This window comes from Rhipicephalus sanguineus, chromosome 1 (genome assembly GCF_013339695.2).
Source record: "Rhipicephalus sanguineus isolate Rsan-2018 chromosome 1, BIME_Rsan_1.4, whole genome shotgun sequence".
NCBI classification, from domain to species: domain Eukaryota; kingdom Metazoa; phylum Arthropoda; class Arachnida; order Ixodida; family Ixodidae; genus Rhipicephalus; species Rhipicephalus sanguineus.
The window spans coordinates 37,148,814-37,167,766 of NC_051176.1; the positions used below are offsets into that span (position 1 = coordinate 37,148,814).

Sequence of the window (18,953 nt, forward strand, 5' to 3'; positions counted from 1 at the left end):
GCCCTTTTGCCCGCGGAGACGTGCTAGCGGCACCCTTTGTGTTGTATTTTCGCCCATGGCGTGGTTAAGCCTGTTTTGCTTCTCCCTCGCCTTTGGGAGCGGGCATTGTACTGCGTTTATTGCCACAGGCAATAAAGTGTTGCGGATCTCGAGAGCAGTACTGTGTACTTGCCGCGCTGCGCACGGCGCCATTGTTGCGCTCGAACGCACGTGTGCAGCGGCGTGCTAGTTCACGCGAGGCGACTGCAAACGCGGCCCTGTGGCTCGCTAAGATTGTACCCATGCTAGCGGCCGTACTCCTGTGAGATACGTGCCACAAGAAATAAATGTCAGTGCCGGGAAATGCAACAACCAAAAAACAGGAAAAACGAAAAAAAAAATAGTGGTACAGTCAAACCTCGATATATCGAACACGGACATATCGAATTATTGCCTATATCGAACGGTTCCTATATCACGTGGGAAATCGCATGCATTTTTAATTTTTTATTTCGAACGAAGTTTGACGTATAATGGATATATCGAACTCGGCCACCCCAAACCGCCCGCGCTCCGTTGACAGGCGGCGAGCTTTCCCGCAACTCTCGAAAATAGCGGTAGCGCGGTGGGCGTTTACGACTGCTGCACACATCGATGGCGCCGAGTGCGCCACTTGAACGTAGCGGCATACGCACGCCGCAGCCTTGCAGCAATGACGCACTGCACTTGTTGCACCAGCTCCTCCTTGATAGTATCGCCAGGCATCCGTCGCATCGGTCGTTGTTGTGCTCGTGTGTTAGGCCTGCCGCGCGTTGTGGTGTGTGTAGCGATGGCTGCAGACGCGAAGAAACGGACGACCCTGACTTTTGCAGCAAAACTGGAAGCAATCCAGGCTGAAGGCGTGGGATTCGGACCTGGTGCGTCAGGGACGGAAGGTATGCCTTATCGTCGGTAACTGCACGGCACACCACACCGATGCCCAGCTGAGCAACATCGAAGTGGTATTTCTGCCGCCCAACACCACTTCGAAGCTCCAACCGTTGGACCAGGGCATTATCCGCACATTTAAGTCTATCTACAAGCGTCGGCTGATCGACATTTTGCTTGTAAGACTCCGGATGGGCCAAGATCTGAAGATCGATCTTTTGGGCGCCATCCAAATGCTCAAGGCGTCGTGGGAAAACGTCAAGCAGTCGACGATAGCCAACTGCTTTCGGCATGCGGGCTTCGGTGGACGCACTGACGAAGCATCAGTGGAAGAATCCGAGGAAGCTGAGTTGGCATGCGCAGATGAAGAAAGCGAGCTCGCCGAAACGTGGAGCAAGCTGGAGAGCTTTGTTGGTGCGGAGCCGCAAAGCATGTGCATCGAAGACTTCGTTGGAGGTGACGACAGCACTGGTACAACGGCGGAGCTAACGGATGTAGAGATCGTCGCCGAAGCTACCGCTGAGCAGCCGAATGAAGACGCTGCCGAGGTGGATCCCGCAAGCGCTGATGGTGCCCCGCTCCCGACATCAGCTGAGGTCGTAGCCGCTTTGGCCCTTGCGCGCCGCCACTGCAGCGCGATTGAAGGCACCGGCCTTTCACTTGTGGATCGCCTGGACTATGTTGAGGACGCAGTCGTCAAACACGCCATTGCCAACAAAAAGCAGGCTACTCTTTTTCAGTTTTTTAAGCCAACACAATAAATACTTTGTTTGAATCTTCAAGTGAGTATTTACTGCACCACGATTGGTTCGTTGGTTGTTTTCCACAAGTTCTTGACGCATTTTTTACGTGATTTTTTATATCGAATTCTGGATATATCGAACTATTTCGCGATCGCCGTGCCGTTCGATATATCGAGGTTCGACTGTACATAATTTTATTTCAATGCTTATGCTTGCAAAAACCAAGCAATGTTGCCTGGTGCATTTACTCACGCCCTATCAGCACAAAGTTTTTTGAGCACCTGCAGTGCCATGTCCTTTTAATAAATGTAGTGCCACCATGGCTGACACCTGGCAAGCGATCCCTTTTGGCGATACCTTAGAGAGATTGTCACCGGATGCATTGGCGTCTCCAAGCAATAAGGTAGCATTGTTGGCATATTGTCGGACTACCGTGGCTCGTAGTAGACGGCCGAACGCCTCACAAAAGCGAAAGTACTCCCGAAAGCAAACAACTTGAGCTGTGCGAATAGCAAAATTTTGGGTGCGAAGCGAATTCGAATACTTAAGTGTGAGTGCGAATCGAATCGAACATTTCTCGAATATTTTTCTAACACTTCGAAGCAAAATTGCTGAAAAAAATGTTGGGGAGGATTCATAAGCATATTCTTACAAGATAGCAGCATGAAGTGTTTCTTTTTGCTAGGTTGATGAAGTGCTGGCGGGGTGGTGATTCACAGTTCTCTTATCAAGAATCAGGCAATGTAGAGGCCGAATTCTATTTATGTATATGATTTGGTGCAAGCAAAGTGTTGCCGACAACAGTTTACAAGTGACAGGCCAAGGTGCCATTTCCTCAGCCTCTCCTCTTCTTTCAACTTCTGTGGAAGCCCAACTGATGTTGTGGACAAGGGTGTGCTCCCTTCAAGTCCGGAGTTCCTGCCAATTTTTCGGACTTCCTGCCCAAATTTCAGGTCCTAAATAGCAGTAATTGAGCCCCCACCTCTGCCACATCTTTCATCTCCATGTTGGAACCAGCGTTTGCTTGAGTTAATACATTTGCGACCATCGCAGAGTTTAAAAGGCAGCTTTGCCGCAATACCGGGGTGTGATGAGGTGAAGCATGTTGAAAATCTAGGGACCACTTCCAATCGGACGTTGACTGTGTCTTGGCAAAGTTCGACCGTAACGGAGCTTGAAAGGCAGCTTTGCCGCAATACCGGGGTGTGATGAGGTGAAGCATATTGAAAAATCTGAAGGGGTTACTTTCAATCGGACGTTGACTGTATTTGTCTTTAGGAAGTTCGAATAGTAAAATTCCAGTGCGAATCGAATCGAATAGCAAGCATTATTAGAAAAATATTCGAAATTTCAAATATTCGCACAACCCTACAAATGACCTCTGCTGCACCAACTCCTGACTTCATCACTGGTGCACACATTGGCACACTCAGCCCCGATCTAGACAACGATTAGAACCGTGCAGCTGAGAATGGAGTCATCCAAAAATATTCAATGTCTGCGATTCTTTTGGCACCAGCAGTTCTAGGCGTGAAGGAACCAAGCACACGCAACGTGACCAGCATGACGAGTCTGACCGCAAATTGCGCAACCTTCTCTGACAAATAATGATGCTGAGTCTACACCAACGTGGCGGCAGAAACAAATTTCTGCCGCCTCAAAGGCCTTACTTTCACGAGTGCTAAAGAGTCCAAAATTAATTACATCATAGATACCATCTGTTCAATACGATTCTCGAAGGCTATGCTTTTGTTCATGGCAACCTAAATTACGTTACGCGTGTTGCTTGCACCACTCATTCAGCTTATCTTATGGTCAAGCTGTGTGAAAAGTAAACATGGCTGCTCTCTCCCGTGGTCGCTCGGCCAGCACGGAGCACACTTTCCGACGTACAGTGGAACCTCGTTAATGCGTACCTGCCGGGAACGCCGCATAACTACGCACTAAACGGTAGTACGCATTAACCACCAAGTAAAAATTTGCATCTCCTTGCGTATGCCATCGCCGCCAGCAAAGAAATATATACCGTGCCACAGCAAATACAGTTGAACCCGTTTATAACGAACTCGAAAATGTCGCGAAAAGTGGTCGTTATATCAGTAGTTCGTTGTATATGGACTCGCCCTTAAAAACGTGCGCTTAGCGGCCAAGCCGCGTTTTTTTTTTCTTTGCACTTTTATTAAAGTGCTAACAACCCCTTCGATGACAAGCTAAGCCTTTTCGCGTCGTGAAGCGACGCCCGCTGCGTGCTCACGAGTGAATTAACCGCTTTTGCAATGAGCTGACACCATTTCACCGAAGCGCGGTACCGCGACGTGAAGCCGATCATCCCTGGCTAGTTGCGTGCAGCGCGTCGCCTACTCGGCTCGCGGAGTCACTGCCGGGCCGCTTGCTGTATGCCGTATGCGCGTGTTTATGCGTTCTTCGTGCTTGCTTCACTCCGGACCATGCACGGGTGTGGCGACTAGCCTCTTCGTTCAACGCGGCGAAAACAAGCATTTTGCAAGCAACGCGCACTCGACGTCTCCGCGATGCTCTCGTGGCCCTGCACGACGATGCGCGGCGCACTTGAGCTGTCACATTGCATCGACGTTTCTTGGTGCCCGCGCCGCTCAACAACAGCGAGCTACTTTCGTTTCTACAAAGCGACGCCATAGTCCTTCAATACTTTTTCTGGTCACGAAACTTCTCCGTCACGCTATGGGGGAGCTTGATATGGCGCGGAAAACTGCCGCACCGCGACGCCACCGTCGCTTAGAGGCCACCCTCCTCCAGGTTGATCCCGCAGAGACCGCAGATGCGGCCGGCGCGAGCTGAAAGTGTGCACGTGTACTCTGTATTTGTGATTGCTTTTGTAGCGTTAGCTACACTTGCCCAGCCAGAGCAGGTTTCGCGGGGGTCATCATGAGCCGTGCTGTGCATGCGCGCGCGACTCGCCGCTGCTGCTCTGCTCATTCGAGAGGGGTGACGTCGTAGCCATGGCGCGCGCAGCTATTAGATGCGAAGTATCTTAAGGCGTAGCTCAATCAGGCGGTGGTCTGCGGCGTGACCACCCTACTGCGCATGCGCATACCCTCTCCACAACCTCCTCTCCGCTCCCCCTCACCATTCTCCCTGTCATCTACCCTCTCCCATTTCCCCTCTCCACTCACCCTCTCCTCTTCCCCCGCTCCACTCACCCTTTCCGCTTTCCCTCTCCCATCACCCTCTCCACTTCCCCTCTCCCCTCCCCCTTTCCACTCTTCCTCTGAAACGCGGGCTAGACATGCCGAAATTCTCTCCTGCGCAACGCCGCGATGAGCTCAAGCGCATGCGCGTCCCCTCCCCTTCTCTCTCCTCTCCTACGCTGCCCCCTCTCGCCCGCCTGTCGAGCGCGTTCCCCGCTCGCCCTGTGAGAATTAACCACTGATCTCCACTAGGGGGAGCTGGATGGCGCATCGAGCGCGCGGGCGTGAAGCCACCGGAAGCCGCCGTTTTTGTCCCGGAAGAGAGCTTTTCTCTTCTTTTTAAAAAGAAATACCTGCCTGTGGTGCAGTAAACTGTATGACCCGACCGGAAAAGTCGTCAGGGAAGACATTTCACGTGTATGTACCTCAAACTTGCATTACTTTATACGCATTTTGTGCGTTGCAGCACTCCGCCAGATTCGGACGGTGTCGGCACGGCGTCTGTCATCTTTCGTGTAGCGTTCATGGGCGTTTAAAGTGATGCGTAATCGCAGAGTTTGAAAAAATTAAAAATAAAAACGATCATAACAACAGCTGCGACCCGAGAATATTTGAATTGCGCGACTGAGACGCACAGAAGACGCCCGCTTCCGGGACAAACAGGGGACCTTCCGGTGGCTTCACAAGCGCCCGCTTCGGAGAGCGGGGATGCGTCGTCCAGACTTTTAATGGAGGTCAGTGGAATTAACGGCCAGGCTAGATGGAAGATACGACGCGCGTAGCGTCGCTCTTCGCGTTCCACGACGCGAGCTCGGTAGCATGCCCAACGAACGCCAACGGAACGCGATCGTGCAAGTGCTCCGGCTTCGCATCTACTCATGGTCCCCTTTAGCGGGAGATGGTGCATTCGCCTTCGCTGTGCAGTCGCCGTCTGACAGTGCGCTGGTGCCGCTTGATAGCGCCTCTGACTGGCGTTTGCAGGTGGGTAACGCCATGGAGAAGGAGAGCGCAAATGCTGCTCAACGGCGCAGAAGAGCCGAGAGGCTTATGTCATCGGATCACGAAGCATTTGCCTGGCAATTAGCGCTTCAGCGTAAGAATGAACAGAGGAACGCTGAACGTGCTGCGGAAATCTGGAAAGCTCAGAATAATCAGCTGAACCTTTGCTAACGTTACGTATATCCTCGCATAGCCGAGCTAAGCCACTGCAAATTTTTGGATAAGGGCCAAGTTCAGGTATTGTGCAGTTGAAGCGGAACGTTCGCGTGACGATGCCGTTTAGGTACTGTGTACCGCGGTGCTGTTTCGGCTACACAAGGGCACTACTGAAAAGGTATCGCTATTTTCCCATGGCAAGTGTTCGTGCAGTTCGAGAACTGGAAGTGAGCCATAACGCGGCAAAAAACGAACAACTTCAGCATCGATTCGAAGCATGTGCGTGTGTGCGCGAGGCACTTTGATTCATCGGACGTCATCCATGTGGACTATTTCACGATAAATGGCCACGCCGTGCCGTCGCCGAGAGACAAGGCGCGCCTCAGGCCTAACGCCATTTCTCGTGCGTTCCATGGCCTGCCAGCCTACTTTGCGAATCAGAAGTCGCGACTGCAGACAGTTTGAGCGCCACTGAAACCGCTGAAACGACCTCGAGAGCCATCGTGTGCAAGGAGGGTTTCCAGCCGTGACAAACGGGCCATTAGCTACTTATTGTAACAACAACAACAACAACAGGAAAAACATGATGCAAGATTTCTGTGTCAATACTCCTTTAAGATGTCTTCTGCGCTCTACACTTTACCCCAGTTCTGCGTGAAGGCGAAAATTATCCGTTATTTCTCATAAGCATTTGTACCGCTTCATTTCCTTCATAGAAAGATCGCGATTACGATTCTATTAAGCGTCCAATTGTTCGTCAAGGAAGTACGGCACTGAATGCAAACGTGCGTCAATCCTCGTCACCGTGCTCGCAAGAGGTAGATTAAGAAGCGCAATGCGAAGTGAGGGGCACGAATTAATCTATGCGGTTTTCATTAGGAATATTAACAACAAAAATAACTTTAGAAAACTGTGTCGCAGAACTGATACGCACGAAAACTAGCAGAGCTTTCGAGGCCTGGAAACGACAACAGTTCCCGTTAAGCAAGCGCTTCACTGACGGCTATGATCTGCCAATGTATCTGTTCCAAAAAGATTACCGACAAATGCAAGCTCACGTCCTAGGACATTTTCTGTTACGTATGATTGGTCCGTAGCCACTGCTGGTACAATACGCGTGCAATCGGAAATTCGGGAAATGACAGTGCACGACCTTGAGCTCAGGTTGCCATGCATTTAAACGCCCCTGTCTCATTCTCTGTACAACGCATCACAGTAACGCCAAAGTTTTTTTTTAGGCGTCTTGGCCAACTATATAGAGACAAATTTCGCAGTAACAAAAGGTCCATTCGCATCGACTGCTGGCACAATGGGCCGCCAGCTGAATTTGAGATTCTTTACTTTTTGTATGCGCCTCAAAAGCTCCAAGTTTAGTTCTTATAATTGCTACGGCAAAATACAATGTAAATATTCTCTAAAAAAAGCGTGGCTTTCGGCCGCGACGTACCAGAGAAAAAAAATACAAGCGTAGCCTACGGCGGCCGCTCCGCTGGGTGGCCTTTCTTTTACTGCGGCGCCCCTAGCGGCCGCCGCTAGCTCTATATTAAACTGAGGCGGCAGTTTCGTGACCAGAAAAGCTATTGAGGGACTATGGCGACGCGCACTTTAAAGCGGTCTCGCACGACGCGGCGGCGGCGAACTTGCGAACGGCAGGCAGCATGGCGCGCTCATACCGCCGTCAATCCGCAGTGTACGGCGTACGCCACGCGCGCAGCCGAGCAGATATCTACAGATGACTATGATAAGGTTGTCGGCTATAAGGCATAATGGCACGTTCATCGACGGCCGCCACCTCGCCTTCGCTCTTTTCTGATGCTTATCCGCGAAAGCATCGCCGCAATCGCGCTGAAGTCGTAATCACCGATCGACCGGTCTCTGCCGCTACCGAAAAGACAGACAAAGTCTGACGACCTTTTGCGGCACATTGTGGCATCGATGAGTTTAGGGACGCAGTGGACCTTTTTGCGATGGAAAGTTATCGCGGTTATCACTTCTTGCATTTATGCCTTCTTGCGTTCCAAGGCATTGTTTGGTACATCGCAGGTGGTCGTAGCTGCAGAGAATGGCGTCAGGATAGGTTACCGTTCGAAAGCTGACCGCAAGGCTTCATGCTGCCTACTATCTTTTTTCTTCCTCACTGCCATTCTGCCACTGAAGAAACGCCTGGAAAGTGAGCGACCTCGCTCGCAGCATCCGAAATCTGCGTGCGGTGCTCGCCGATCTGGGTATCTTAATCCCAAGTAAACTGGAGCGGGGCGCGCGCGAGCGCGCCCCCCTGCCACGCTTTAGAAGGCATGTTATAACTTTTTTTCACTTCGTATGCGCCATATTTTTACTGCGACCGTGTCTGAAGTGTTCGTTGTAAAAGTAGGAGGCTTTGAAAAATGTTCGCTATATGTGGACGCAGTTTCAATGGCTAGCATAGGAAAATCGTAAGTGCACCGAAATATGGTCGTTATAACCGATAGATCGTTATATGTGGGATCGTTATAAGTGGGTTCGACTGTATTGCCTAAACTACCCACTGCAAAGCCTTTTCTTTGTTTTTGCCAAAGTGGAGAAAAGATTCTGGCACTCTCGCACGAACGTCTGGTTGTGCCGATAGTGCGCGGTGGCGACGCCAAGGAGCATTTCGGAACTATTACAGGGTCCGGTATATGCAGTGACCGATAGCGACGGAACGGACAGTGTCGGCTATATGTGTGTGCGTCTGTACCGCGATCTGCTACTAAACGAAAACTGACACAGTTTCAGTGAAACGCAGTACAGCTGCGTGGAGCCGATCGTCTCCTGGCTAGATGCGTGCAGCGCGTGGCCTTCTCGGCTCACGCCATCACTGCCGGGCCGCTTGTTGCACTGCACGCGCGCATTTGTCCGTGGGAGTGTTCTTCGTACCCACTTCGCCCCAGACCGTGCACAGATACGGCGAGTAGCTGGTTCAGTTAACGCGGCGGCGGCGATGACTAACTTCCTGCAAGCGATGCGCGCTCTGCGATGCTCTAGCAGTGCTGGCAGCGGACAGAAGCGTGTTTGGGTGGTTGCCCAATAAAAGCGTGCAGTATGGTTACAACAGCGCTACGCTTGCTGTAGGTACATGTGTGTTTAGCGTGATAGCGTCAATGCAAAGAGGTTTCTCGTCGCCCGCGACCAGCAACGCACAACTCCGCAACAGCGAACTGCTTTCGTTTCTACAAAGCGGCGCGCGCTTGAACACGGCCCTGCACAACGAGGCGGCAGCGATCGGCGGCCCAGTGCGTTCAGGTTGTCGCCTATTAAAAGCGTGCAGTATGTTTAAAGTAGTGCTGCGCCGCACGTGAGCCCGAGCAAAAATCTGAAGATACTTATTGTGATAAGGTTGTCGGCGATAAGTCATGCTAGCGCATTCTTCGCTGGCCACCGCCTCACCTTCGTTCTTTCCCGGTGCTTACTCGCAAAAGCGTCGTCGCAATCGCGCGGAAGTCGGAATCAGCGATCGACCGATCTACGCACTTCTCGAAGATGGAAAACCTTTGGCGGCACATAGGGGGGTCGGGGGAAGTTCAGCGGCGCAGTAAAATTTTATGGCACAAAAAGTTATCGCGGTGACGCAGCGTACGCACTAACCGGTAGGCATAGGACGAAGCACTACGGCTTAAGCGGTCAGCGAATGCATTAGGCTCTATGAGACTCGGTTGGGGATTCATCGCAACTACGTTTTAACCGTTAGTACGCTTAAAGCGGGTACGTATTAACGAGGTTTGACTGCATTATTCGGGAATGGTCCCACATGCGACGTAACAGCAGGGTTCCCAATACTTCACAGGGTGTCCACCAAGTTGACATTTCTAAATTCCCTTAGTTTTCCAGGCTTTCCCTGAGAGCTTCTGCTCAAATTCCCTGAGTGAAACAGAACTTTGTTTTATGTCAAGATGGGTAGACACCATGTCGCTCAATGATGTCACTGTCAAGTATGCACATTAAAAAATAATTACTCAAGGGGAGATGCTACTCGCAAAAAAAAAAAAGCTTCTTTAATCTGTAGCCTAGGGCAATGAAATTTTAGCTGTTTACATAGTTTTTTATACTGATTTTAAATATGTAATCAATGTTATAGTAAAGTTGCATAGTTTTCGTTTTGTACCATGACAATGTGTAAAATATAGCTATTTTTGGACACACTTTTGCTGTCACTAAACTTTTGTGGCTCATGAGCCATTAATGGCTCAAAGCGGAGAAAGCGCTTGCGTCATGCTTCACAGGGCTGTGTGTGCTAAACAGTAATGTAAATTTGCGCATGCTTGCCGTGTTAAACGCAGCCCGTTGTTCGATGCAAACCTACAATGAATGAAGTTGCACAGGTGCACATGCATTCCTTGCAGCAAAAATGTGGAGTTTTTTTTCTAAAAGAGCCAAATGCACTAAGTGAAACACAGAAAAACGCACTTTTTTGCTGCTGCCAATATGGTCGGGCCTGCTCTAACAATTTTTTGCCAGTGTGTTCCTGTCCCTTGAATACCTCAAATCTACATTGTGGCTGAAGTGTATATAGCCGACTGTCGTCGCTATTCATCAGTAAACTTTGTATCTGGCTTTTATAGACTGGAACATTTCATTCGGGCTTGAATTAGCTCGTAAAAGAAGTTGAAAATGATTCGTATGTACAGTATAGCAATATTTTGCGATAAAATTAGCATCATCCTTGTGCTTGCGTCCGTGCCGTCCTCCGTCGCATGGGCGTAATAGCGATAACTAGACCTGAAGAGCGAGTGTTCCTTCCTGGCAAAAGGCGCACTATTCTGGATTGCCGGCAGCATTTTCTTGTTGTTGTTGTTGTCCTCTCCTCATGGCACATACCCAATGGAGGATTTTCTGCATGGTGTAACTCCTTGGTACGCTATTTCTTTTGAATTAGTGAATTGAAGTGCCAATTATGAGTAATGAAAAATTTAATGCCCATAAAATTTAGCAAGAGATTCTTTTAGTAGCAATGATATATTCCTGAACAGCAAGGAAAAGATCCCTGTGGCTGTACCCCAGGTTAGTGAAAGAAGAATGGGTTCGGATAATTCCAGGCACAGCTTTCAAAGAGGTGGTGCTAGTATTCTTTTCCTGAATGTGTTGAGCCGGAGACATGATGTGAAAAAAAAAAAAAAGACCAATCGTTTCTTCCCGATTACAGAAGAGGCACAGAGTGGAGTTCACTAAACCTGATCGATGGAAGTAAAAATTGAGGGAAGTAACGCGGCAACAAATTTTAGTTATGGCAACTTCCATCATCCTTGATTTAGATAAATCGCTGTGCCAAGGGAATAGAAGGTGCTTGTACTCTGGAGAAGCTGTCAATGCAGAGTCTAATAATTAAGCTTTTTCTGATTGTAAGTGTGCGGAAACGCACTGTCGTGACATGCGCTGTTGGCGGGAAAACTGGAATTATCGGTGCGGTCAGCGACGCCTTTGCAAGACTGTCCGCCATTTCATTGTAAAACAAGGCCCTGGGGCCAGGTACCTAGATTAAATGAATACAATGAAGATGCGCGGGGGACCAGTATTTTAAAGAGCTTTGTTATAGTCTTGGCATCCATTGAAGGCCTTGAAAAGTGTCCCAGCTCTTCTGAGCTTGTTTTATGCCATGCCATTTCAAATCACTTCTTCAAGAAATAGATCGGTGCCCAATAGCTTCATTTCATATATCTTATTTCAAATATGTCTTGGAGCAAAAGGGCATGCTAGTGTACAGCTAAACTCAAAATGGAACGCTAAGAGGCAAAAAGAAGTAGTGAAGTCCGCCTCTACATCTTTATACAGTCGCCGACCGTTTATTCGAACGCCGAAAATTCGGACATGCTCGTTTATTCGGACACCTTCGCGGCACCGCCACTCGTCCCATTGAAGTAATGTAAACTCACGACCGAAAATTCGGACGCCCCACAGCCCGCCGTTCGATTTTTTCGGACTCCGGCTGGCTGATAGAGTGCGACGTTGAACGGCATAACAAGCTGTCAGCAATGTTTACAATATTTTTACTAGGTTGCCAGCACTGAAATGTTGCACTGGCTATAACTGGAGGTCGTGCCAGTGTCAAAAATCCATGCAGAAGTTACCGATCTCGAAGGCTATGTCTGTTGGCTACACGTAACGGTTGCCTTTTGGCTTTAGCCAGTCACGTATCCATTGAACGGCTACCACGGCCAAACAGCAGGCCAAGCCGAGCCAAGCTTGGAATCGGCTCTGTGCGGCGTTTGAGGCGAATGACAGCGCGTACGAGTACGACGCGGATCCTAATTGGGACGAGGAGAGTACGACAACAGATTACAGAAGTGCTGCAACATCAACTAGACCAACATCGTTTCCTTTTGGCGTGTGAGGGTTTGCGTTCTCATGTTTCTGTGGCTAGGCCTGATCTGCATCCCGAGCTTTGTGTCCTGCTCGTGCGAGGCCTGATCTGCTGAAATTGCTCCGACGCTGCCCGTTCCATGTGCGCCGTCGGAACTAAAGAAACGCGGCAACTACAAAGCCCTGACGATGGCGAAAAAAAGCGGCGATTATTCACCAGGTGGAAGTTGCTTGGGAGTTTTCGCCGAGTTGGGCGATGAGATCATCCGTCAGCTACTCGAACCAGCGCATGTGGACAGTGACTGCCGTTGTGACGCACCTCCCACACCACAGCCATCAAATGCGGATTTAGCGTAGGCTGTTGCAGTGCTATTGCCGACCCGCAGGGGTGGCCAAACATTGGCTGAAATACAGGCCGACTTGGTCGCGCGTAAGCGTACATGTGTACAGACGCGCACTAACGAGTTTTTTCCGGCCGCTGGGCCAATAGAAGTGCTTTTTTCTGGTGAATCCTTTTTTTCGGACTCCCGATTATTCGGACTTTTCAGCGGTTCCCGCCGAGTCCGAATAAACGGTCGGCGACTGTATTCGAGTTTTGCCCTACAACATCATGTCCTTCAGTAAGTGCCATCTCGCCCTAGAAAAAACTAACTGTGGAATGTAAATACGATAGCAAAGCAACTAGGACAGAAATTAAACAGATTAGATAAGACCATGTTGGTTCTTTTGGTCACGATTGTTGACGCAGCGCTGGTTTAATGAATGTGGCTCAGTTTGAAACAGATGCAGCATTTGGCTCACTTCTGATTAGAAACTGCCTTTTTGAGTTCATGTTACAATCAGGAATTGCCCGATTTTTGATTCCAACGGTTTTAGAAGTTAAGGATACTTAGGAGCGCTTTACGCTCCTGTGAAATTTAGCACAGTTTCGGTTCATGCATTTGGCTCTTTTTGAAGAAAAAAAAGAAAAAAAAAACGCCACAAATATGTTTCTTTGCCGCAAGCACGTGCTAAAGCCCATTTGATGCTTAGTTTCAATTAGACACAAAATAGTTCGTTAGCTTTTACAAAAGTAGCACGGTCGGCCCCCGTGACTTTCATATTAGTGGCCACAGCAGAAGACCCCGGCATTCAGGGCGTTGTCCAAGGCACTATGAGGAACGTAACGTTTTTTCGGAGCAGTTATTCATCATTTCGTACAGTCAGTGACAAAGCTGCAGCAGTATTTTACTGATTTCGCTGAAGTACAACAATAACAACAAAAAAGGAGACACAAAAGCGGCTGCTGCAGGCTGTGCAGGAGAGGGCTAGCGGAGCATTCCAAACTTGCACGTCACAGGGATGCCTCCGGATGGCGGCGCCACGGTATGTCCTCATGCCCAATACGGCGCGCGCACACGAGTAATTAAGGTAGAAAATGTGCTAGGTCCCATGACAGCTAGTGCTAATAGCCCCCTTCCAAATCTTAGTACGCTTTTTCGTAAGACACCATTGTACTGCGGCAAAAGTGGCTTAAAAAGCGTTCTGCACACGAAGGAACAAGGGTAGGAAATTTTTGATCCACTGCCCTTTTTTTTTCTTTTCTTTCATGGTGGGGTTAGAGTTAGGGTTTGGGTCTGCACGTGTATATTAGATTGAATGATGATGCCCAAACTGCAGGTGGCCAAAGCGGTCTCCATTGCTTGCTAAAATTTGCACAACAGAGAAAATTTTGACGCTGGTCGGGCATTTTGGTACAGCGTGGCAAATTTCAACAAACCTCACAGTTATGGCTCAGCTTGACGCAAAAATAAGGTATTTTATGAAATGAGCACAATTGGCGCAGCTGTTGCACCCCTGCCATATAACAGAGCGATAGGAACGACGAAATGTTTCATGCCTTTTTACTTTATTGCCTTCAATCTATACCGCTACATTTACCGCGCGCCTTCAAAGCTGCATAGTCGCTATCGATGATCGCACCGACAGCGACTGCAGTTTCGTCTGTAGAGGTTGCAGCAAATGGTAGCAACATTTTCTATCCGTGTGCGCGCACGTGCTTTCAAAACTATGTCGTTGCTATCTATGATCGCATATACTGCAGCTCTATCCACAGCAGTTGAAGCAGGCAGCATCGCATTGACTCGGCAAGAGTTGTATGTGCGTGTACTTTTGGAGTTTCGTGGTCACCATACATGATCGAGTCAATGGCAACCGCGGCTTCCTATACAGCGGTTGTGGGAAACGATAACCACAGTTCTGACTGCGCGTGCGCTGGCTGCGATCATACTTCCGAGCTACACTACGCTTTTGTCAGTAGTCGCTCGACGGTTTCGGTACCAAAGTTCATATCACCCGTAGTGACGCTGCAATGTCTTCAGACCATCCGAATTTTGGCCCATTGAACGCAATGAAATTCGGCCGGAGAACCTTACGAATTCGTATCAGCCGGGTCCACATCGCCAAGGTTCTACTGTACCTTTTTCTGACTACACTTGAGGAGGAAAACTCACCTTTGGCCCTGGATGTAGAGGCCTTGGCACCACCAGTCTTGCCCTTCTTGCCTTTGCCCTGCCCTGCCCGAGGTGGTGGCAAGGGCAGGTCCGTCTCCTCTTTGGGCATCTCCGTTATCTTCGTCAGGAAGAGCTTCTCCAGGGCCTGGGCCATGAGCACCACGTCCTCACCAGGCTTGTTGTACACGTAGCAGTTGGTGAACATCGTCTTGAAGTCCTCAATGCACTCCTGTGCCGAGGAGTAGTAGCAGTGCTCCAGCCGCTTCTTGATGGTGCCCAGGTCCATCGGATGCCGGATAATACGGTGGTAGTCGGGCAAGTTCAGCTTCACTGTGTCCACGGGCTGCTGGAATGGCCAGGCAAACTGGTGCTTCCACAGAGCCTTCATCACTACCTTGAGCAAGTGCTGCAGCTGGTTGGTGGTGCGCTGCCGCCGCGAGGCTGGTGGCAGAAAGGGCGGCTGCACCACCCCGTTGATGGGCTCCAGGATGGGCTCCTCCCGGGCTGCAGCACCGCTGCTGCTGCTACTGTTGCAGTTTGGCTCAGTCCCACTCTGCAGCATAACATTCGGGGGGATGAGAAACGACTATTTTTGAGGTGTCCGAAGACAATACTTAAAAAAACATCAAATGCTTACCAGTCTTCGCTTTCGTTTTTCAGGGGTGGCCTGAAAGCAGCCAGAATATATGCCAACACTATGCTACACACATTTAAAAAGGAAACACACATTCTCGGCTGCTTCTTACCCATTTGGGGCGCTGACTGCGCTTTTCAGGAGTCTGAAAACGTACACAAACCGTCTATCAACAGTTCTAGGAATTGCTGGCCATACACAAATACTCAGTGAACATTGATTTGGCCCCACACCACTCGTACTCATGGCAAGCTTGTGGAGGTCAGGCACGGCTAAGCACCAGCGTGGTTTCAGTTGATTCTTCAGCTTTCTAAAGCGTTCTTGCCGATTCCTTGGCCAGACTACACCTTCCTGAAGCACCGTCAGATTTCTACCTAGCTTTCTGAATTTTTGGAAACGGTGCATCAGCACTCTCAGTACTTCCAGTAAGGTTAAATCATATGTGGACGATTGTTGCACATACATAGAACACTGGTAATACGTTACTCACAGGACCGTAAAAGAAAAGTAACAAAGACCCTGGAAATGCAAGAGGCAACCAAAGGGAAAATTCATCAGTAGTGTTGAACCAGACAAGTTTATGCGTAAAAGAATGTGCAGCACTTGGATGGTCCATTGCCAAATAAGCTCTATGTTAACTCTTGCCAAGCTAAATAAAAAAATGCAACGGGATACAGCAGTGTAGCCAATGGCACTTCATTAGTTGTCACCTTGCGCATACTGCTCATTTTTGGTTATGCTTAATTGGTAAAAATTCCTGCCCCGTTTCAAATTAGTGGCACAAGAGGCAAAGCACACACAGAAGGGCTTTCAAAGCACTGCTCTCAAGGCAATAGTGTCATACAGCCAACAAAGATGTGATCACCTCATCAGCCAAGCCGGCCATTCAGCACTGCTAGTTTTTTTTTTTTAAACCCCTTTTCAAATATGCTGCTTTCGACATACATGGGCTTGCTTTGTATCTTTCTTTGCCTTTTGAAACATGAATTTAAAATGAATTATGTAAAAGGACGGAAATTTTCTTGGCAAATGCAGTGCAGAATGTGATATTTAAGTAAACATCTTGAGAATAAATTTGTATTATTTAATCAGACCGTATCGGATTTTTCTTTTTAATTAGCTTGTACCTCAGACTCCCTTAATCAGTTTTGTTTCAGTTTGTTCAGGGCTCAAAGTATCGGTGACGATAAGGGTGTGCATTCCTCTGCTGCCAGAGAGTCAAGCTATTCAGACTGTTGCCCCAATGGAAATGAAAAAGGAGGAATCTCCTGGAGCTCTCAAGTGAGGGGTGCCAATGAGAGCAGCAGACAGAACCTCGCAAGTGGGATTCCCACTGGGGTCAACATTTCTCCAAGCCTGTGAAACACCGATTACACTGCACAAATACTCTTGTTATTATCATGAATAACCAATGCATCGGCATCACTTCATGGCAGGGTTCGTACAGGTTTCCAAGAGAAAAATTCAAGGACTTTTCAAGGAGCTTTAAAAAAATTTATAGAAACCGATTGTAGTTAACAGTGAATTTCATTGCACAAAATAAAGGATGTTCAGTTTATTTATTGCACAGTTTCACTATATTAGAACTTCTGAAGCTCAAGGCAGGGCTTTCAGTTTTTTTTTTTTTCTATTTGTGTCTTAATGTTATCAAGTTCATCAGTCTCAACTTTCGCAGTCTTTCGCAGGCTCTTGGACTTCACTACATGTTTGATGTCCCCGGTCGCTTCTGCCTTTTCAGCAAAGCCATCAGCAGAGGTTATTAAATCAGCAACAACTGCTTCAAGTTTCTTTCTCTTCAGCTGCATCCATTCAACTTCCTACATAATGAAGCGTCTCTTTGTCGAATTTTTTCTCTCCAATTCTAAGTGTGCACCATAGTGCTGCCTCGTTGTGGACACGGCCAATCTGTGCTGCTTCAGACTGGTCGGGTTTGGGCGGAGAGCGGACCACGACGACTCCTGGTGCGTGTGATGCTGGACAGTGGCAGCCAGCGTTCGTTTATCCGCACCGACGTTGCAAAGAGGTTGCGGTGTAGAGCCCTTGGCATCAAAGAGCTATCATTGGTGACGTTCGGAAATGCAAAGCCACGGCATCATTTGCATTGTCAACGCGTTTCCGTCATGCTGCGTGGACGATTTAACGACAGCACCGTTACTCTGGAAGCACTAAGGTACCCGAGGAATGCTCCGCGACAAGTCCACCGCTGGACACTGAAGTGCTCGAGCTGTTGTGCGCCAGGAAACACTGTGCTGCGGATCTGTTCGATCCAGAGACTTGGTGCCCAGATGACATCAGCATCTTGATTGGCTCAGACGCTTACTGGAATGCTGCCACTGGAAGCATTAATCGCCTCAATGAGGAACTCACTGCGGTCAAAACGTCTTTTGGGTGGACCGTACAGGGAACAAGCTCACCTTACAAGGCTACAGCGACTTGTGCCCTCGTGTCAGCTGCTGTCGAGTGCGATGAATCGGCTATGTAGCGCCTCGACACGCCTGATATTGAGAACCTCAGGCCAAGTACAGTATAATATCAACCAGACGTCAAAATGTTTGAGCATTGCCCGAGCAGACAAGCTGGCCGTTACCAAGTGCCTTTAATGATCCAGGAGCCTAGTATCCCTACTGGAAGCGACAACAAGCAGCTTGCAGCACGTCACCTGAATCCCTACAGCTGAACAGATTTCAGGAACAACCAGAACTGCTGCAACAGTACGACAAAGCCATCACCACCTACTTCAAAGATGGTCATGCAGAAAAGGTCGCACAAGAGGAGATTCCCGGCCCTAACGTTTACTACATGCCGCATCATGCTATAATACAAGATACAGTCACCACGAAACTGCGTGTCGTCTTTGATGCTTCGTCCCACGCCGTTGGTAAACCTTGCCTGAATGATGTTTTGTCGAAAGGGGTGAAGCTTGGAGTCGACAACGTGCAACTATTGCTATCGCTCCGTTGCCACCCAATTGTTCTTGCGGCAGACATTAAGAAAGCCTACCTGCAAATGCTCATGCGACCAGAAGAACGCGACTTACTACGGTTTCTGTGGGTCCAGCAGTTGCCATCCAAGAATGATCCCAGCCCACCCAGTGTTGCATGACAGATGACAAGAGTTCCGTTTGGTGCGACCTCAAGTCCATTTCTGCTTGCAGCCACTATACGCCATCATTTAGCGTCTTGTCGTGACAAGTTTCCCGTGACAGTGGCCCTCTTGCAAAATGCGTTTTATGTTGATGACCTCATCATCGGTGTGTCCACCGTGGAACAAGCCATGACAGTGGACCACGAAGCACGCGCCATTTTCGCTGACGCCTCTATGCAGTTGCGAAAATGGCCATCGAACTCTGACCTGATGAAGCAACAGTTTCTACAGCACAAGGCTGCCATTGAGAGTGAATTATGAGAAGGCCATCTCGTGAAAGTTTTAGGAGTGCCATGGGAGTGTAAAGGAGATACCATTGCGTTGACAGCACACAACGCAGCCTCTTTTGCAACAAGCAGACCGGCCACCAAGTGCACGATTCTTCAAACAGTAGCCCGAA

At 49.0% G+C, this 18,953-nt stretch overlaps 1 protein-coding gene across 15 annotated transcripts in view; it reads right to left on the bottom strand.

Moving 5' to 3' along the window:
* The window catches only part of LOC119390600 (bromodomain-containing protein 3), a 197,157-nt gene that overhangs the window by 116,030 nt on the left and 62,174 nt on the right, over window positions 1–18,953 (bottom strand). For all 15 annotated transcript variants that reach the window (XM_037658218.2, XM_049414078.1, XM_049414082.1 and 12 more), the window contains one exon: window positions 14,776–15,328. In XM_037658218.2, coding sequence (XP_037514146.1) covers window positions 14,776–15,328 — 553 coding nt within the window. The remainder of the gene's footprint in view (window positions 1–14,775; window positions 15,329–18,953) is intronic.